Source organism: Candoia aspera, chromosome 7 (genome assembly GCF_035149785.1).
Source record: "Candoia aspera isolate rCanAsp1 chromosome 7, rCanAsp1.hap2, whole genome shotgun sequence".
NCBI classification, from domain to species: Eukaryota; Metazoa; Chordata; class Lepidosauria; order Squamata; family Boidae; genus Candoia; species Candoia aspera.
In genome coordinates this window covers 62,025,865-62,047,500 of record NC_086159.1, presented here as the reverse complement: position 1 = coordinate 62,047,500, position 21,636 = coordinate 62,025,865, and the positions used below count along the sequence as shown (strand labels likewise).

The following is a 21,636-nucleotide window of genomic DNA, read 5'->3' as shown; positions in this document are numbered from 1 at the left end:
ATACATTCCCCCCTCATTGAGGGAAGAAGTACTGAGACTTTGCCATGACCATCGAACGGCAGGCCACGGAGGTGTTTTCAAAACTCTCCATAGAGCTCTGAGAGACTACTGGTGGCCTAAGATGACTGCAGACATAAAGGGTTACATTGCTTCTTGTCATACCTGTAGACAAGACAAGCCTCTCCCAGGGAAGCCCACAGGACTCTTGCAACCCCTACCCACCCCCAGTAGGCCTTGGGATACAATCTCCATGGATTTCATCACTGATTTACCCCCGGTCCAGGGGCTGACTTCCATACTAGTGGTGGTGGACCTTTTCACTAAAATGGCGCATTTTATTCCTTGCAAGGGCCTCCCATCTGCGCAAGCCACAGCGCAGTTGTTTATGGACCATGTTTTTAGGTATAGAGGCATGATAAATCACTTGGTGAGTGACAGAGGCCCTCAGTTCACTTCCAGGTCCTGGAGGGCCCTTTTCCAGTCATTAGGGGTCCAGATCCACCTATCATCATTGCATCATCCGGCTAGTAATGGGCAAGCTGAGAAAATTAACCAATGGTTACAGCAGTATCTCAGGTGTTACACCACTTATCAGCAAGACAATTGGCCAGCCCTGCTCCCCATGGCAGAATTTACTTATAACAACTCTGTGCAATCCTCTACCAAGAAGTCTCCTTTCCAAGCACTCTATGGAGTTAACCCTCGGGTGTTGCCCACCTCCTCCCAGCAGGGAGCTGTTCCAGCCATGGCTGATTTTCTTAAAGAGCAACAAGCCACACAGGAGTTGTTAAAGGAGCAGCTGAACAGGGCAAAGAGCACTTACAAGAGAGCTGCAGATGCTCACAGACAAGAGGGGCCAGCAATTGCAGTAGGAGACAGAGTGTGGCTCTCTACCAAGTTTTTGACCTCTACCAGGCCCTCCAAGAAGTTGGGCTCTAAGTTTGTGGGCCCTTTCACTGTGGTACAGCAGATAAATCCAGTGGCTTATCACTTAAAGCTGCCAGCATCCATGAAAATCCATCCAGTGTTTCACAGAGCCTTGCTAGCCAAAGACCCTCCCCCAAGTACATTACAATCGCAAATGCCCCTCTCCCACCTCCAGTAATTGTGGAGGGGGAGGAGGCGGCATACAAAGTCAAGGAAATTCTGGACTCTAGGAGGAGGGGAAGGGGCATCCAGTATTTAATACACTGGAAAGGGTACCCTGAGGAAGAGCGCACGTGGGAAAATGCCAGAGATGTGCATGCACCAGCGCTGGTTCAACGATTCCATCAGCTTTTCCCTCACAAACCCAAGCCTCGCACTCTACCAGAGATTCCTCACTTGACTGAGCAAGCAGAGGAATTCCAAGCAGAGGAGTTCGTAAGTTGGCAACCTCCACCAGAGCCAGAGGCTCTGAGGCCAGAGAGAGAGGAGGAGGGGGAGCCGCAGCCCTCCACCTTCGGCTTGCATTTCCCAAGGGGGAGGGGGGAAGAATCTTCTAATTATCTAGCTATTTTCCAGCAGCAGCCACCTGGGCCAGAAGCGTTATCAGACCTGGAGAGCAGCACTGATTCGTCCTTGGAGGAGTTTTCCTTTGAAGACTTCCATCGTTGCCCAGTTCCCATGGGAGCTTGGAGGGGGAGATGGACTGTCATGAGACTCTGGAGGGAGGAAGGAACTCTGGAAGGCAGGGGGCTGAAATGGAATGTGAATCTGGAGGGGAGGGTGATGTCATGAGTACTGATGGTGAGCAGGGGGGGGCCCTTTCCATGGGGAAAATGCATGCGTAGTACTGAGGAGTTAACCAGCCATTCAAAGAGACACAGATCAGACCCGCCTTGACTTTTGGGGTTTATCTGTCTGAGTTTTTCCCATGCTTCTTCAGTTCGTTAGGATTTTCTGTCTAATGTAGCAGTAATAAAACACTAGAGACCTATTCCTTGTCTCAGCGTGGTTCCTGACTGTTAGGACACCCTGGGGAGAAAATTCTTGATACTGGTGGTAGGTACGCGTCCCAGAGGATGAAAAAAATTTCAAGCTGAACGCAGAAATGAAGGGTGAGATTTGATTTCGAGCTGAATTTTATGTTTAGGCAGAGCTCTGGCTTCATTGGCCGATTTTTGGTCCCTGGGGAGAAAATTCTTGATGACAGAGGTAGGGGCATGTCCCCGGAGGGCGAGAAGTATTTCAAGCTGAATGCAAAAACGGAGGGTGGGATGAGATTCGGAGAGGAATTGTATGCTTAGACTCGGCTCTGGCTTCACTTTTCCAGAATAGCCGATTTTTGGTCCCCGGGGAGAAAATTCTTGATGCTGGCAGTAGGGGCGCAGCCCCAGGGGGGAGAGAAAATTTTAAGCCAAAAGCAAAATTGGATGGCAAGATGAGATTTGTACCAGAATTTTATGCTTTCAAATAGTTCTGGCTTCGCTTTTCCAGAACAGCCGAGTTTTGGCCCCCGTTGAGAAAATTCTTGATGCAGGAGATAGGGGTGCGTCCCAGGGGGGTGAAAATTTTTTCAAGCCAAATGCAAAAACGGAGGGTGGGATGAGATTCGGGGCAGAATTTTATGCTTAGACCTTGCGCTGGCTCTTCTTACCCGGAATGGCCGATTTTAGGTCACAAATACTGTTCTGTGAAGCCCAGCATTCTTGAAAAGATACGAAGTTCTCAAAATCTGATAATGGGTTCAACTGGATTGAAATACGTTTTGTTTTACCCATGTTAGTTTGGTACATTTTTCATGATTTTTTAGAATGGTGTCTGGAGATGCAGAGTATACTGAGAGCAGTTCCAAATTTTGTTCACCAATTCTAGGCTTGGACATTTCACACATGTATTTGTGGATGAAGCAGGGCAGGCAAGTGAACCTGAAAGCCTAATCCCTCTGGGACTGATTTCAGAAATCAGTGGGCAGGTACGTAGGTTTTTGTCATGTGTAACTGATTAAGCCGTTGTCTGTCGTATGGAGGTGGTTCGATATTCTCCAAGAAGGAAAATACTCTGTAGATATGGCTTACATGCTGTTGATCTAATGAATCTAAAATGTATAATATTACCTGTGCCTGTTACTGGAGAAATAGCCATGCCTGGTTTCAAACATCAGTCAGCCGTATTTCGGTAATGGACTACATTGTCATGGGTTCAGTTTTCATCCCCACATCTCCAATATTTTTAAAAGGGAAGAGGCAAAATTCTTCATTGATTAAGTATGCCAGTGGTTCTTCATAGCCAAAGTCTTCCCATGGCCACTTCATTTATTTGGTTTAAGGACAGTTTAATCTTTCACATCTGCTTCCTCTTTCTACTGTCCCCTCCATCCAAGTTGCCCTTCATTGTGTTTTTATCATTTTTTATTTATATACCATCTAATCTTACGGTTCACGCCAGTTTACTACAATAAAATGCAGTCAATACACACACAAAAAAGCCTATGCTGCAATCTATAAAATAGGAGTAGTAAAATAAAAACAATATCCCTATCCAGACACATCGGTCATAGGCTCTCACGAGTGTAGCTGGAAAGGGTCTCAAACCCCCTCTAAAATAGCTCAATTTTCAGTACTATACAGAATGTCAAAATCTGGGCCAGACTAGCCTCCAGAAAGAAACTGTTTCATAAGGAAATGGCTGCTTCCGTAACAGAGAAACAACAGCCCTGCCCCCCGGCATACTAACCTGTCACACACCAGGAAGAGATAGCTTCCTCCATCATATTGGCTCACCATATAGGATGGCTTTAAATGGAGAAGGCTGTGCTGCAGGACCTAAGACCCAGTCCATGTAGGGCTTTGCTGTAAAATGCAAAACTAAAACTCAGAACCTATTGGTGACCAGTGCAGTACCCACAATGTATGTGTGAGATGACCGAAGTGGCATTTTGCACTACTTTCAGGGTCTGAGTAATCTTCAAAAGTGGCTCCATAACAAGTGCATTGCAGTAGCCAATAAATGCATTAATCTCACATATTGCCATTCCATAGTCCCTTGCAAGAATTTAGTGCACAACAACAGTAGATCACCTTCTTCACGTTTTTTTCAAGGGGACTATCAAAATAGAGCAAGAAGCCTGTTGGTAAAAGCAGTACAATTAACAAATCTGTAGTAATTCAGATTAGACAAGAGCAGATTGTTTCATTAAAACCCCAAGAGTGGTTGATACCTAAGTGATTATAATAGTTGAATGAAATGGTAGACTATCATAATTTGCGGGATAATACTAAAATGGGTATTTGTCCAGCAGCCGTTCAGTTAACATCAGGGACGAGGGCCTTGGACAATCTTAATTGCTGGGAAAGTTCACTTGGAAAAAAGGGATTCATCATATGCCAAGATTGTGGGCCACTTAAAGTTTAAAGGCTATTTATTCATATCATCATGAAGTGCTCATGGTACTGAATCCTCAGTAAATCTGGCAGCTCTTTGTTTTTAATCTTCTAATGACACAGAGAAATACTGCCCATTGTAGCACTATTTTAGGGCTGATCCCACAGCCCTAAGGATGTTCTTTCCTTCCATCCTGGAGACAAGAGGAAGGTGTTGTTTCCAGAACAGCTGATATCCCCACAGCATTCCTCTTCCCATACTTCAGGAATGTAGCTGGAAGAGTTGCTGCCCTTGCAAGGGGGTAGTAGTTTACAGCTGCTGTCAAAAGTGCAAGAGGCAGAGAAGGAGAAGCGAATTTTCCTTCTCTGCTGCCTACCTCTCTCCCCACCAGGCCAAGCATGGATTTCTCACCTTCCTTCCTCTTCTCCCTTCTCTTTCCTTCCCTCTTCCTCCATTCTTGTTGGAGAGCATTGCACTGGCCCCAACAACAGTAGCAGTCACTGCCACACCCAGGCCAGGCATGGGGAGGTTAGCTGTGGCTGCTGTTGTTGAGGGAGGCCTGGACGTAAGGGAAGTTGTAAAGAAGGGGAAGGAGCTAGGAGGATGAAGGATCTGCGGCTGGCTGTGGGGACAGAGGGAGGCAGGCAAGAGAAGAATGGAGTGGGGAAGGCAAGGGAGGTTACAGGTAGGAAGATCAGCATAGTGGGAAGGTATGCCATGAAGCTAGTCCTTCCCTGCACCAAAACAACTGCCCATACTAGCTGGTGGTGAGGTTCTGGTCTCTTTGGCAATCAAGGCAGAAATAGCCAAGAGGCACAGAGCCTTGCAGCAAGTTGGGAAAGAGTGGTCCTGCAACAGGCTGATTGGCAAAGTTACCCGTCTCCTCTTCTGTGTGGCACAGAGTGATTACACAGGAGATCTTTCTTTTTTCTATTTTCCAATGGAAGTGTCATGTTCGCCGTTTCAATGTCTTTGATGCATCGTAACGTTTCGCATGTCATTAATTGGATGCGTGTTTCATCTTTCTCGGGAGGATGGGAACGGTTATCTTTTGGCTTTGCTTTGGAATGTATTTGTATTATCTACTGCGCTCAAGGTTACTTTCCCAGGCTAGCAACTCTGACGATTGCTAGCACCTGTGCCGGGCGGGGCTGTTACGAGGGAGGCGGGATACGTTTGTACCAAGGGTTTAAGTTTGTATTTGGCGCGCTTTTGCTCATTCTCAGCTTTCTCTGTATCTGCCTTTAGTACTCTAAATAAATCAGAGTTCATTTAGCAGCCTCTTGTGAGTCTGAGTATTTGGGGCTAGGGCAACCATTACATAAAGCTGAGAATCTAAGTTCCTAACTCCGCTGGCCCCTGTCCAGGAAAGACAAGCGTCTAACCCTGTGAGGGAGAGAGCCCGCGATGACTGAACCCGACATCCTGATGATGGAGGAAGGGGAACCGGACTCGACCGTGAGGCAGTCCGGCCGACCGTCCCAAGGTGGGGAGCTGTCAGCCATCCGAGAGGAGACGAGCTCCGAATCGGAGGGTGAAGCCGGGGGGCTGAAAACGGCCCCAGAGACCACCGTAAATTCTCCGGGCGAGCTGCTCACCTGGGATACGACCCAAGGAGATGCCACGGCAGCGGGGGGCCCCTCCTGGAGGCAGAGATACCCATTGTCCCCCAACGTGGTGCAGGTGCAGCCAACGGAGGGCTCACCCACTCCGGATCGGATCCGAGTGTTGGAGTCCAAAATGGATTCGTTGGAGGCTATATTGAAACAGCTGAGCTTGGATGTGACCTCGTTGCGAGAGGTCCGGGAAGAATCAAGCCAAAGGCATTCAACCCCCTCTTCCCAGGGGCTGTCCCCGGAACGGCGACGGGCGGTGCGGAGGCGCGAAGGGGACCAGTCGGTCCGGATGGAAATCGCAGCATCGCCAGGGCGATCGCCCCGGGGCCCCGTGCCGCCCCAAGCTAGGGGAACACAAGCCGCGGCAGCACCGGTGGTGGGGCGCAGCGCGGCGGGAGGCGGCATGAGAGACTTCCCTGTCAAGTTTGATGGGGACCCGACTAAACTCTCGTTCTTCCTGACGAACGCGAAAGCCTATATGGAAGAATGGGGGGCGTTTTTCCAATCGGAAAAGGCAAGGATCATCACCATTGCCACCAAACTGAAGGGGAGGGCGGCAGACTGGTATGTCCAGATGTGCCAGTCGGAGGCGCCCGAACTGGACAGTCTCGAGGAGTTCCTCTGGGCGTTGAAGCAACACTTCGAGGACCCCTTAGCAAAGGAGAGAGCAAAGCGAGCCCTGAAGGAACTCAAGCAGGGGTTCAGATCAGTGGCCGATTATGCTTTGGAGTTTAAAGCGCTAGCTGGGAAGGTGGATGACTGGTCCCAAGCCACCATTATCGAGCTCTTCAAGGATGGCTTGAATACAGAGGTGCTGCGCTGGTCCCTGGGGAGGGACGACCCATACACGCTATATGAGTGGATCCTGCTGGCGGGGAGGGCTGAACATGCACAGGAGATCTTTGCCCAGCGGAGGACCGCCAAGTCGGGGCGGGAGGTGAAGCCCAGCCGCCCATCGACCACCGGGGGGAAACCAGGACAACGACCCTGGGACGAGGAGCGGGAGAAGCGGTACGCAAAAGGCTTGTGCCTGAGATGTGGTAAGGAGGGGCATAGAGTGGCAGCATGCCCGAAGGCAAAGGTGGAGGAACGGCCCGGAAAACCGCCAGCCAAGTCCCCTGCATTGCCTAGGAAGCAAAAAGCTGCGGTGGCTGAAACCGAGGGAGACGATGTGATGTTCTTCGAAATTGAGGGGGAGACCGAAATCCCGCAGCCGGCGGGAAACGCCAGCCACCTGCTCTAAAGGGCGCCGCTGGGCAGGTGGTAGAGGATGGGCGCGAGCCTCCATCGGTGAGTGGCACTTACCGCATACTCATGGTGAAATTGAAATTGGGCTCCCAATCCAAGACTGTGGAAGTATGGGCCATGATTGATTCGGGGTGTTCCCGCTGTCTTATGCACCCCGACGTGGTGGCGGCTTTGGAGCTCCCCACGTTCCCTTTACAGCGACCCATCGCTTTTACTCAGCTGGATGGGTCCGTGGCAGGGGGCCAACCGGTCACCCATTTTACAGGGCGTGTAGCCTTGCAACTGGGCAGTCACCAGGAAAAGCTGTCTTTTGTGGTGGCTCCGGTTGGGGGGCCACTGGTGGTGTTGGGGGTACCCTGGTTGGTGCAACAAAACCCCCACATAAACTGGGTCTACCGAACTATCACGTTTAGGGATGGGTTTTATCAAGCGGCCGAGGGGAAGGGTGCCCCAGAGGAGATGGTGGGGGTTGCGGCAGCTGCGACTCCGCCTTACCCGGCCTCTCCTCTGGAAGGCTTGCCGGCCGAGTACTGGATGTTTGCTGATGTATTCGGTGAAAAGGAAGCCGATCAGTTGCCCCCTCATCGAAAGACGGACTGTGCCATAGAACTGTTGCCCAACACCCAATTGCCTAAACCAAAAATTTATTCCATGACTCAGAAGGAACTAACTCTGTTGAGGGAATTTGTGGACAAAAAACCTGGCGCGCGGATTTATTGAGCCGGCAAATTCACCCGTGGGGGCGCCGGTTCTTTTTCGCCCAAAAAAGGACGGGACATTGAGACTTTGTACGGATTTCCGCGGATTAAATGCCGTCTCAATTTCCAACAAATATCCCTTGCCATTGATAAAGGACATGTTGTCACATCTGGCCAAGGGCAAGATCTTCTCTAAACTGGATTTAAGAGAAGCCTACTACCGTGTACGGATCAAGGAGGGGGATGAGTGGAAAACCGCATTCAATTGCCCGTTGGGAGCTTTCCAGTATAAAGTGTTGCCGTTTGGGTTGGCTGGGGCCCCTGGGGTATTTATGCAATTAATCAATGAGGTTTTGCATGAACATCTGTTCAAAGGTGTACTTGTGTATTTGGATGATGTATTGATTTATACTGAAACCATGAAAGAGCATGTGGCTCTGGTAAAGCAAGTATTGTGTAAACTCAGATCGGCTGAATTGTATGCTAAGCTGTCGAAATGTGCCTTTCATCAGACCCAAATTGACTACTTGGGGTATAGAATTTCTGATAAAGGCATAGAAATGGATCCTGCCAAGGTGCAGGCTATCATGGACTGGGAGAGTCCCCGCACCCGCAGGCAACTTCAAAGTTTCTTGGGGTTCAGCAACTATTACAGATTGTTCATAAGGGGATTCGCTGAGATTGCCTTGCCCCTAACTGAGCTGCTGCGAACCAAAGGGGTGGGAGATACTAGGAGAGTCAAGAATCCCGGAGCGCTGTTGAGGTGGACGCCTGCTTGTCAAACGGCGTTTGAGCGCCTGAAAGCAGCTTTTGTCAAAGAGCCAATTTTACAGCATCCTGATCCCTCCAAGCCGTTTGTTGTACAGGCAGATGCTTCCGATTATTCTATTGGGGCATTGTTGATGCAGAAGGATGAGGCAGGATGCCTCAAGCCCTGTGCCTACTTATCCCGCAAATTCTCTGAGACTGAAAGGCGTTGGCATGTTTGGGAGAAGGAGGCATTTGCAGTAAAAGCTGCATTAGAAGCTTGGAGGCATCTGTTAGAAGGGGCAAATCATCCCTTTGAAGTATGGACTGACCATAAAAACTTGGAGGCGCTTAGTACCCCTCGAAAACTGAGCCCCAAACAAGTTCGTTGGGCTCAATTTTTCAACCGATTCAATTTTCAGTTTAAATTTATTCCAGGGAAAAAGAACTTCTTGGCTGATGCCTTGTCAAGGCAACCTCAGGACTCTGGGGCAGCGCCAGATGTGGTAAGCACCCTATGGACGGCGCCCCAATTGGGCATGCAGGCTGTGACGCGAAGCCAGACGCGCGCGCAGCAGCCGCCCACTACAAGCGCTGTTCAGCCAAGTCCTTTGTCAATTCCCTCCCAGTTGCAACAAAAGTTTCTAAAAGAACTGAAAACGGATACTTGGTTGCTTGCAAATAAAGACAATGTTACTTTTCACAGAGGCTTTGCTTGGAAATCCGACCGCCTCTACGTCCCTGAAAGCCTCAGAAAAGATGTCTTACTCCGTTCACACGATGACAAACTTGCAGGTCACTTCGGGTTTGTAAAAACCTTGCACCTCGTTCGGAGGCAATTCTGGTGGCCCACATTACGTAAAGATGTCAAAGACTACATTGCCTCCTGCACTGTTTGTGCAATGTCCAAGCGCAAGGTGGGCAAGCCCCAAGGACTGCTGCAACCGGTGGCAGCCCCTTCTTCCCCTTGGGAGGAAATCTCCATGGACTTTATTGTCGAGCTCCCGCCCAGCCAACGCAAAACGGTCATTTGGGTGGTCAAAGACTATTTCTCCAAACAGGCTCACTTCATCCCTTGCGTGTCCATTCCGTCGGCCCGTCAATTGGCTCGCCTATTCCTTGTACACGTGTACAGGTTACACGGATGTCCCTCCCGCTTAATTTCGGACAGAGGTACACAATTTACCTCGCAATTTTGGCGGGCGTTTCTCAAGCTGTTGGGCACGAAACAAGCCCTATCCACGGCTTGGCATCCTCAGACGGACGGGGCCACTGAGGCGCTTAACTCGACTCTAGAACAGTACCTTCGAGCTTTTGTGAATTACCAGCAGGACAATTGGGTAGACCTCCTACCATTTGCTGAAGTGGCTTACAACAATGCAGTGCATCAAAGCACTGGCCAAACCCCCTTTCGGGTTGCCCTGGGTAAAGACTTTGTACCTATCTCTGATCTACCACAACCTCCGGCTGGTGCAGTCACTCCAGATGATTGGACAACACAACTGGCTGACTCCTGGCCAATGATTCAAAAGGCATTGGCAGATGCACAAGCAGATTATAAACTATATGCTGATCGGAAGCGGGCCCCCCAACCGGCATTCCAAGTGGGGGACTCTGTGTACCTTTCAACAAAGTTTATCAAGTCATCCCAACCTTCAAAGAAACTTGCACCTAAGTTTGTGGGTCCTTTCCCGATTATCGCTCAGATTAACCCTGTGACTTTTAAACTTGACTTGCCTCATAACCTTAAACGCTTACACCCTGTTTTTCATTGCAGCTTACTCAAACCGACTATTCCTTCTGACCGATGGCATCGTCAACCTCCACCTCCCACCCCCATCATGATTGATGGTCAGCAACACTTCGAAGTTAAAGAAATTCTAGACTCTAGACGCCTTCGCAATTCTTTGCAATATTTAGTTCGTTGGAAACATTTCCCTCATCCTGAGTGGGTCGCTGCACCAGATGTGGCTTCCCCTGTTTTGGTAGCCCGCTTCCACTCTGCTTATCCCACAAAACCGGGTCCCTAAGTGTATTTTTAGGAGGGCGGTATGTCATGTTCGCCGTTTCAATGTCTTTGATGCATCGTAACGTTTCGCATGTCATTAATTGGATGCGTGTTTCATCTTTCTCGGGAGGATGGGAACGGTTATCTTTTGGCTTTGCTTTGGAATGTATTTGTATTATCTACTGCGCTCAAGGTTACTTTCCCAGGCTAGCAACTCTGACGATTGCTAGCACCTGTGCCGGGCGGGGCTGTTACGAGGGAGGCGGGATACGTTTGTACCAAGGGTTTAAGTTTGTATTTGGCGCGCTTTTGCTCATTCTCAGCTTTCTCTGTATCTGCCTTTAGTACTCTAAATAAATCAGAGTTCATTTAGCAGCCTCTTGTGAGTCTGAGTATTTGGGGCTAGGGCAACCATTACAGGAAGACACCAAATCACCTTCATCCAGCCTCAGTGTGCCTCAGTTGATAGAGCTTCTGCCAAGAGGTTTTGTCTTCTGTAAATGGATTGTTTCTGGGCCAGGCAAGGAGGCTGGGCAAATGAGTTACTAGATCTTTCTACTGTACAGACTAACCAGATTGTCCCTGTCTGCTGTATATGGTATAGTAATAAAAATACATAAAATTTAAAAATCATACCAGATTATCTCTCAGTCAATCGTGAAGCAGCCTGACTGCCCATTAAATGTTATAGAAGGCGCCGTGAGCTTTTGATCCACGTGAACATTGAACAGCAGTATTGGAAGAAATAAAATCCCTAAGTGAAAACCTGGGCATCCTGTCTTGGGAAGATTTAGCTTCTATTTATTCAAACGCAATACTAACTCCATGTCCTACTTTGGATATGGATAACTTACTCTTTGATAAAACACAAAGAGAAATGGTTATTGTTTTTGTATTGATGGCATCTGCCTCCAAATTCTGATAGTTTTGTTATATAATTCATGAAAAGCATTAAAAGAAATGCAACTTAAGTCCCATTTTTAAAAAAATGTTCTGCACCTGCAGATCGTACTTTCAGGGGACCCCATGCAACTGGGTCCAATAATAAAATCTGCGCTTGCAACACTTTATGGATTAAACATCTCTTTGATGGAGAGGCTGATGCATCGCTTTCTGTACCTGCGAGATGAGGATGCTTTTGGTGCCTGTGGATCATACAATCCTCTGTTGGTAAGGGAAAGTGGGGAATTGTCAATTGTTACAAGTTAAAAAAATTCTGATACAACTTTTAATGAACGGTGCTTGGTTGCCATTCTTTCTACTTGCTTGAAAAGCTGAGAATAAAAAGCAAAAATTGTGGGCCTTTCCCAAGTTGTTGCCAATCCTACAACAATCAAAAGAAACCTCCCCTCTCCCCATTCCACATAAAACACACACACACACAGAGTAACCTGGATTTTGCTATCCCCCATGTACTATTAAGCTTTCAAAGATTAGTCTTGTTAAAGCCAAGAGGAATATTTTTCAAGCTTAATTACTACAAGGAAGTTGAGCTCACAATGGATAGGACATCTTTGTGTTAGTGTCGGAAAAGGAGAAAGGCAGACGAGCATAATTTCTGAGAGTTTGGGGAATGAAAACAGTGCTGCAAAAGTGCCCATCTACCATGCTTTGGAAAAATTCACATCATTCATGAAAAGTTATATCAGAACTTTTTAAAGGTTGTACGTGAATCCATGTTTTTGTGTGATGAGTGAGAGATGGGAATGGGTTTGCTCCCTTTAGCCCCGCTGATGACTGATACTCAGAATGTGACTGAAAAAATGTCCTCATTTTGCCCTAAATGTAACCTAGTAGGGAGCAGCTACTGTCCAGAACTGGACTCACCTATCTTAATGTTCATGCTTCAGAATACAACCGTGTTCATTTCCATGCTATGGTGTTGGTTCTGTGCTTACAGATTACAAAGCTTGTGAAGAATTACAGATCACATGGTGCATTGCTTGCATTGCCATCTAGACTATTTTATCATAAGGAGCTAGAAGTCTGTGCTGATCCTTCAGTGGTAAACTATTTGTTGGGGTGGGAGAAGCTGCCAAAGAAAGGTTTTCCGCTGATTTTTCATGGAATAAGGGTAGGTAAACAAGCCTATATCCACATTATAATTAAGAAGTAGACTGACTTTAGAAATCTCAGATATAGACAAAGGTATGTAAATTGATAAGGACATCACATTATTTAGGTTGTTTTGATACCATGGAGTTTGAATACAACAGGAAACTTGACATAAATGTTCCTTTCCTTCTCTATAATTTTGTATATTATTTGGGTTTATCTTTGCTAGAGAATTTTGCAATCTCCTGTTCTACTTTGGGAAAACCTCAGGGAGTGCTACCAGTCATTACAAAATAACGTTTTAATTTTGTTTGTAGCTGCTTTAAAAGAATTGTGTAAAAACCAAATTAGCTTTCTGCCTTCACACATTTAGTCTTAAGGAAACTGAAACTGAGCTCATAATGTGATGTCAGTCTGCTGATGAAAGCTCTTTTTCCTAATGTTGTGAGTGAATATCATCTTCTAGAAAGGATGGGGGCAGATATTTAAATTAAAATCTATTTTTGGAGCAGATAGGAAATGCTTAGCTGTATCTCTTATTTTTCATTGGCTGAAATTACTTCTGATTTCTTTTAATTGCTTTAGCATGAAGTAACCCAAATCCCTCTAAAAGAGGGAAGATACATTCAAAGGCCACATGCGTTTGATGGAGGCCATATGGGAGTAGAACAAGGGGGAAGTGGTCATCATCAAAACATACAATGCATGAACCCAGAGTAAAGCCACATTTTTCTTAAATCTACTCTTTTCATATGAACCGCCACCACCATCTTATTTATCGACCATACCATTAATTTAATTTTACTGAAAATTATGGGGAGTTGGGGGAGGCAGTCAGTCCAAAGATTTTGGGGAAACCTGCAGATTATATACTCATTTTTTCTGTTGGGAAACTCCAAGTGATCCAAAATAAATTGGGAATGGCTGCAGAGAATATCTTCCTTTTAGCAAAAAACAATAACAATTACTATTTAAATTCTGAGTACACTTCAAGCAGCTAATGCTGCCCTGTAAAACCTTTATTTTTAAGGACCAGTTTTTCTGTAGAGACTTCCATGTACTAAAGTCCATTCAGAGAGGCTTTGTCTGTAATGAGTGACTTAAAATCCTTTTTTAATTGCCCCAGTGCTACAGTATTATGTTCAGTCATCACTGAGTTTCCTCAGGCTGAGAAACATAACATTTCTGGAGCAGCTCTGGATATTAAATACCTGTTTGGACTTTTACTATTAATGTGAGTACTGGGCAAATAAAGTTAGGTATTTTTAATAATATTGTTTTCTTTGTTTCTCGTTTCTTGCCTTGCTAACGTCAGGGCACCGAAATGCGTGAAGGCTGCAATCCTTCTTGGTTCAATCCTACAGAAGCAGTTCAAGTGATGCGCTACTGTTGTCTTCTTGCTAAAAGCATCAACTATTCCATATCGGAGAAGGACATTGGAGTGATTGCACCTTATCGAAAACAGGTATAGCTCTCTGCTTTAGCTTTTTGTCTTTGTTTTGATATCTTTAATTACATTGTATATTTTGATGTTAATTTTTTGTGAGACCCAAAGGGAACTAAGTTATGTTATTGGGTTATAAATATGAACACTAAAAACATTACTTTTTTTTTTTTTAGTTGTTAAGAGATACAGTGTTCCTGAATCTCCTCATAGGTAAACCAAGGCATCTGAAGTTCCCATGATATATTTTCCAGCTTCTTAAAAATACCACTTCTGAGTTATAAATTTGCTCCTCTGCACATGTTCAAAATGTAAAATATACTCTATGCATTCTAAAAGTATTACGTGAAAACCATGATGAGCTGAGGTTAATATTTATGGACCCATCTGGTGAGGCCCATAGCATGTGGAAGATTGGGATTTGGAATGTAGGGGAGTATATATTAACAAATGAAATTAAAGGAAAAATATATATATATTGTGATTTGCAAAATTAAGAGAAAGGGAACAGATGCCACAGAGTTGAATGAACAGTGCCTGATCTTGTGAGGTAGATTTGATGAAAACATGTATAGAAGTGAAGGTATAGGTTTAATTAAGAAAAGAGCTAAAATATATGTCAGAAGTGAATGGTATCATTTAGATTATTGTGTGTACTTATGAAAAGGAATGTATAGGTTGGTGATACTGTAGTTGCATGGCTTGCTTCACTTTATGACTCAGACCTGAATGATTTTCAGAGAATGATATATAATGCCAAAAGAATATGGATCTGAAAATGAATGTATCAAAGGCCAAAGTAGTTGTATTTGACAGGGAAAGCAACTTACAAGTTCTGTAAAAATGGGGGGGGGGGAAACTAAATGAGTAGATGTAATGGGTAGTATGTGGTATGTTACCAGGAGTGTGGTTTGTTACAAAAAATGACTATGAAATAAGTGAAAGTGACTAGATAAGAGTATTGTTCTGCCTACTTTGTTGTATGAAAGTAGGAGTTGGGTGTCTCAGGAGAAATAAGCTCAATGCAATGAGAATAGGGTCAAGATGAGTGGGTGGTAAAACAAGAGATAAGTTCAAGAATGAAAGGATGTTGAATAACTATGGACTGAATACCAAAATTATTGACCAGTGCAAAAGAAATACATTGGATGATTTGGTCATAGAGAGAAAATGAATATGGTTCAACTTGTATAACAAGTACTTAATAGAAGAATGAATAGGTTGAATAGAAGAGCAAGAGAAAGTTGTGGTTGAATAGAGTTGAAGAGATCCTCCAAAAGAGTGTAAAGAACAAAAGGCAGTACAGGTAGTCCTCAACTTACGACTACAATGGGAACCGGAAAGTTCATCAATAAGCATTGCAGTCGTTAAGCAAGGCATCACGTAACCGCACCCGATTTTATTATCTTTTTTGCCACACTCGTTAAGCGAATCACTGTGGTCATTAAGTGAATCATGCAGTTCCCCATTGACTTTGCTTGTCAGAAGCCGGCTGGGAAGGTCGCAAATGGCGATCGTGTGACTCTGGGATGCTGCAACTGTCGTAAATTCATGCCAGTTGCCAAGTGCCCAAATTTTGATCACGTGACCGCGGGGAATGCTACAACGGTTGTAAGTCTGAGGACCAGTCATAAGTCACTTTTTTCAGTGCCATCGTAACTTTGAATGATCACTAAACAAATGGTCGTAAGTCAAGGACTACTGTATCTGAGTCAGGGCATACTAGAATGGAAGCAAGGATGGTTTGCAAGTACAGAAAGGTATGGAGACATATAAGTGAATGTTAGTGGTACCAGAAACTATATTTAGTTAGACTTTCTTCTGTTTCTTGCCTTTTTTTTTTTTTTTTTTTGCTCACTGCTACTTCCACTTTTCAGTACATGTCATAATATTACTTACTCTGAAAAGGAATAGTGTGATAATGCATGTATGCACTGTACTTTTGTACCTCTTCAATTAAAATCAGTTCCCAACTGATCAATTTTGTGAAAGTAGAAGAGGAATTCACATACCTGTTTTCTTCTTTTGGATTATTCCATTAATCATCTGCTATTAGCCATAGCAGATGGATTTACAGGAATTATAGTCCAAAATATCTGAAAGGAATCACACTGCCTTTCCAAGATAGAATATAACATGGATATAATAAAGCTTGAAAAATAGGTGCTTTAGAAGATTTGATGGAGAGATTAAATCAAATACAAGCTTAATTTAACATAGGATGTCACAGGTAAACAAGCAATTTTCACATATGCCCCCTAAAAGTACATTTAAAACCTAAAGATATCCTTGCTTTGAGTTTGACTCCTGGTGACAACATAGAATACCTTTATGTTTCTTGACCACAATGTAGAGCTCATTTGCTTTTATCTTCTTCTGCAATGTTTTTTTCAACCTCCCATTCTAGCCTACAGTATTTGGATTTCTTAGTGGCCTCCAAGTAATTAGCAGGTCTAATCCTGCTACATTTTTTCCATTCAGCTAAAACTAACTAGGTGCTCCATCAAGCTGGGCAAAAAGCAAATTTGGGCTTCCCTTATCTTTGTTTTATATGCTTGTCTGTTTAAGCAATATTAGCTTTACCATTTCATTAGAAAAGTGGCAAAATTTAGGATCTCCCCAAGAAAGGAAAAAAAAATAAAAATTGTGTAGTCTTGGCTGGACAATGGACATAGTTTATGTCTTCCTTTACGATGTTTCCTAGAGTAGTTATATTTGGTGAATGACCTACATGGTTCACATTTGGCTTTTAGAAAAAATACATTTATCAACAAACCATATCAAAAGTGAATTACCTAATTTTTTTTCTTTTTATCAAGACTAGCTTAAAAAATTGTTCTGAAAGGTACACTGGGAAAATTGTTCCTTCAGAAGCATAGTAGCAGCGCCTCAAGTGCGGTAGAAGATCAGTAATGGCAGACAGTGGTCTGAAACATTATTGTGGATGTTTTAAAGTGGCGCCTAACTTTATGTAGCTCGGTTTTTTTTTTGTTCTTACAAGATTACATTAATCTTGTGAAAATTGAAGAAAAGTACATGTCTAAAGAAAGTGAGTCTCCTCAGCCAAGGCAATCCTTGATAGTTGGTAGGAGATACTCAGTCTTCTCCTGACTAGTACTAAAAATTTTGGGGTAGTTTAATAAACATGAAAAAACAGAAAAAATAGTGGATAGTTCCTCCAAGAGAAACAGTCCTTATTTGAAGATCTGTGATTAATTTAGTCATTTTAAGTAGACTTAAATTGGGAATGCTTTCAATAAATTTTCATATTTTGTCAAATTTCAAAAATAGAATTCAGAAATGACATGTTTACTGTTTCAGCACTTGAAACATTTTTATCAAATCATGATTCTGTTTGCTTGCTGTGAAATAATATGTGAAAGTAATAATCTCTATTTTTAGGTAGAAAAAGTCAGAATTCTCTTGCGCAGTGTGGATCTAGCAGATATTAAAGTTGGCTCAGTAGAGGAATTTCAAGGACAAGAATTCACAGTGATCATCATATCAACTGTACGTAGTGAAGTGCAATTTTGTGTATGTGGAATTCAGATGGCAATCTCATTCCCCAAATTAGCAAGCTGAAGTAGCAGAACATCCATGCGTAAGTGACTAGGAAACCTCAGAAAGGTAGCTGGTGTCCTCCAGATATTTTGAACTGGTACTCTCACAGTTACTTGAAATTGATCATGCTGGCTAGCTGAAGTCCAAAATGACTGGAGGATATCTATTTGCAGATAACACAGTCCTCCACATTTATTCATCAGCAGTTTTCAGTATGCATAGTGAAGCTGACTCCAGATCAGCATGCTTAAGACTGCAAGCTGTGTATTAGTATAAAAATGTGGTAGTTAATGTTGGATATACTATACCAATACATAAAATCTTGGAGATTACAGTTATTATGTACTTGGTATCAAATTTCTTTTGAGCCTTTTTTAAATAGGGAAATACTATTAAACATTTGACTAATTAGGATGCAGTTCCATTATTCATCAAGCTGCTAGACCAAGATTTCTGGGGTTGTTGTGAGGACTTAACGTTCTGACTCACTTGCAGTACTTAGTAGAAGAGAATGGTTCATTCTGGGCTTTGAAACTTTTCGAAAGTACATGGCAATCATCTCTGAAGCTGCACAAGCACTACATCATGGTTATATCCTATCTTTTTCTTCAGGAGTTCAAGTCAGCACAAATACTACACTCTGTTCCCTTTCTTTCCCCCCATAGTAACAACCGCCCAGTGTAAAAGGATGGGCTGAGGCAGAGTAACCAGCCCAAGTTCATCCAGTGAGTTTCCATGGCTGAGAACAGAGTTGAACTTGGATTTTCCTAGTTCTGATCCAACATTTTAATCACTATGCTATATTGATCTTCAGGTTATAGAATTGTCTGCAGTACTATGCTTATTTGAAAAATTGAAATGGTTGGTGCTTATGTTCCAGGTTCGGTCAAATGAAACTTCAATCAGTGATAAAAATAACTTATTAGGCTTTCTTGCTAATTCAAAGCGCTTTAATGTAGCCATTACCAGACCCAAGGCTTTGCTCATTGTTGTGGGAAATCCTCATGTGCTTGTCCAAGTAAGGATTTTTTGTATATTATCTAATTCAAATTCACTTAATTACATTAGAATAGTAAGTTCATTGAGATATTGGTAGCTGCCTATGTGTATTTGTAGTTGAAAGCTAAGGGGAAAAGTTATGTGCTAGGCTTCATCCCAGCCTTTCTTAAGAATACATTAATCCATGAATGCAGGAAGGATAATTATATGGAATATGGTGAACTCAGCCATAACTTCATTGAATGATGGTACAGCAGGGAGCCAAGTTAAATTAACAGAGGAACTCTTGTTTACTCGTAGTAACATGCAACAGCGTAAATGATCTTAAACATCTCACTGGAAAAGATCTATGTAATCACTAATTTTTGACACGAACTTGATGGCACATAATCAAAAGTAATGCCACTTTTAGTAGCAAACTGTCCTTTCCCCCAAAAAGTATCTGAATTTTTAACTAACAAATCTTGCCTATTATAATTTGGTAAGGTTGCTGAGTTTTCTGTTAGAGATCTTTAACTCCAAATGGAGTCTAGGATTTCATGGAAAAAGGGAATAACTAGTTAAATATGAGTGTAATTTTGCATTTTAAGACTTTTTTTGAATAACAAATTAACGTAGGTACTTTTTAGGAATTTCCTTTTCTAAGAATGTTGATTTTCATGGCAACACTGAATCCCTAGACTAAATTATTAATTTCCTTCCTCCTCTTTGGTTTGTTTGTCTTCAGAGAAAGTGTGTAGAAGCTGATCAGGTTTTGTTCCACCTTTACTAAAGTGATATGGTACTGTAATACCAAAGGATAAGAAGAATTGGGAGGAAATAAATTGACTGAGGATATCTGGCCAGCTCAATCATGCTTTTCAAATGCTAATTCAGATCTTGAAATACTACTTTCTAGTTATCAGGTCCTTTATTAAATAAAATGTGCTGAATATCTTGGATAGTCACCAAATCAAGGCTTTCAAAAAACCAGGAAATATGTCATTTGTTTCAGTGAGATTATAAAGGTTCCAAAAACCAGTAAAAACTTTAAACAGGCTTTTGTTATGTATATTATAAATCATAAGAAGTTAAACTATGCTTGCTACAGTCCAGCTCCCACACTGCCATCTTAGGTATCCTAGCAACATAGTGTTATATGAAAATCAGCTTCATGTACTATCCTAAACATATTCTTCTTTAGGCCTGCTAGTATTAAAGAATATAAACCAGAGTAGTATCCATGGCTACTTTATAGTATAACAGCTTATACAGCTTTTATAATCTTCTTTCCTTTGGCCAGGATCCCTGTTTTAGTGCTCTGTTGGAGTACAGTCTGATGAATGAAGCTTACATTGGCTGTGACTTGCCACGAGAACTTGAAAATCAGAAAAAGTGAGTGTATTTTCAACATTATTGGCAAAGAAGTAAGTGGAAATGGATGAATCACTAAATAATGTGAGACGTTAATTTTGTGTTCTTTGGAGATCTATACTGGGGCCATAGGCTAAAGTGGGTGAAGCTCTTTTAGGGCAGAGAAGGTGGTCTACACTCCCAAATCTCTTTCTTGCATATGTGAGCTGAGGTACATAATATTGCAGACTTGTAGTGGTGTCATACATGTCTTCTCTAGGATTCTGTTCTTCCTCGTGGTATATGTGATTCATTTACAGGACTTGTGCACTATGCACAACGCATTCAAAATCTTCTAGAGTTTCCAGAATTCTTGGTGGGAGTACATACCATGCATAATTAGTCTTGCTTTATGCTAAGCCACCTTAATCTGTTTTGGCCACAAGAAAAAATAACATATTCATTCTCAGAGCTTACAATTTTCCTAAAGTATTTTCCATCTTTCCTTCACATCATCTATTTTATTTTGATATACTTTAGTCTTCTTCTCTCTTTTTTTTTCGTGCCTTCAAGTCAAGTGTTGACTCCTGATAACTGCCTTGACTAGTCCCCACAGTTTTCTTGGCAAGGTTTTTCAGAAGTGACTTGCCATTGCCTGCCTCCTAGGGCTGAGAGAGAGTGATTGACCCAAGGTCACCCAGCTGGCTTTGTGCCTAAAGTTGGACTAGAACTCACAGTCTCCTGGTTTCCAGCCTGATGCCTTAACCACTATACCAAACTGGCTCTCTATTTGTCTAATTTACTTGTGTGTGTGTTATTTCCTTCCTAAAGAGTTTTGGGATAAGGTATTTTGAAAGTCCTCTGTCCTTTGACTTACAGCTTTGTGTCAGCCCCACCAGGTAGACCAGACCAGAAATCAACTCCACAGATAGGCTAAGATTACTTTTATTGAGAACTATAATAAGAAAATCTTGCAAATTTGATTGTGCTGTACCTCCTTCTCTTCTTATATAGCCCATGTGAATCAGGGAGGAGTCTGTCTAAGCTGTTTCCATATACTTTCTGCTTGTTTTGGACTTAGCTATGTTTTCCTCCTTGTCACTTTGCTAACAGATCTGACCTATCTTTGTCAAGATCATCTTCTTTACCGTCTACATCTTGATGGTCCATTGTGCCAGTGTTACAGAAATAAACTGGTTTATTTGCCAACTGCCAGTGGACGTAACCATTGTCTGTTCTGTCTTCTGCTGTCACTCAGTAGATTCTTACAACCACTGCAAAGCATTTAATTAATCAGGCTTGCTGCAAGTTTTAGATCTGTGTGAGAGCTACTTATTGGGAGCAAGCTGTTTGATCAGCAGCCATCAAAGCTTCTATCATATCTGAGAAATTACCTGGAAACTTTCTTGATTCTTTCCAAGAACGTTGAAAAAAAGTGAAAAGTCCCCTGTGCAAGCACCGAGTCATGTCTGACCCTTTGGGGGGACGCCACTTTCATGACATTTTCTTGGCAGATTATAGCGGGGTGGTTTGCCATTGCCTTCCCCAGTCATCACCTTCCCCAGCAAGCTGGGTAGTCATTTTACTGACCTCGGAAGGATGGAGGGCTGAGTTGACCTGAGC

General features: G+C 43.3%; 1 protein-coding gene across 2 annotated transcripts in view; it reads left to right on the top strand.

Annotated features, from left to right (window-relative positions):
* MOV10L1 (Mov10 like RNA helicase 1) overlaps window positions 1-21,636 on the top strand; it is a 68,870-nt gene that overhangs the window by 42,542 nt on the left and 4,692 nt on the right. Inside the window, exons 20-26 of one of the 2 annotated variants that reach the window (XM_063307914.1) lie at window positions 2,797-2,896; window positions 11,628-11,792; window positions 12,523-12,696; window positions 13,993-14,142; window positions 17,524-17,631; window positions 18,563-18,700; window positions 19,964-20,055. In XM_063307914.1, coding sequence (XP_063163984.1) covers window positions 2,797-2,896; window positions 11,628-11,792; window positions 12,523-12,696; window positions 13,993-14,142; window positions 17,524-17,631; window positions 18,563-18,700; window positions 19,964-20,055 — 927 coding nt within the window. The remainder of the gene's footprint in view (window positions 1-2,796; window positions 2,897-11,627; window positions 11,793-12,522; window positions 12,697-13,992; window positions 14,143-17,523; window positions 17,632-18,562; window positions 18,701-19,963; window positions 20,056-21,636) is intronic. The other variant, XM_063307915.1, reaches the window with a different exon arrangement.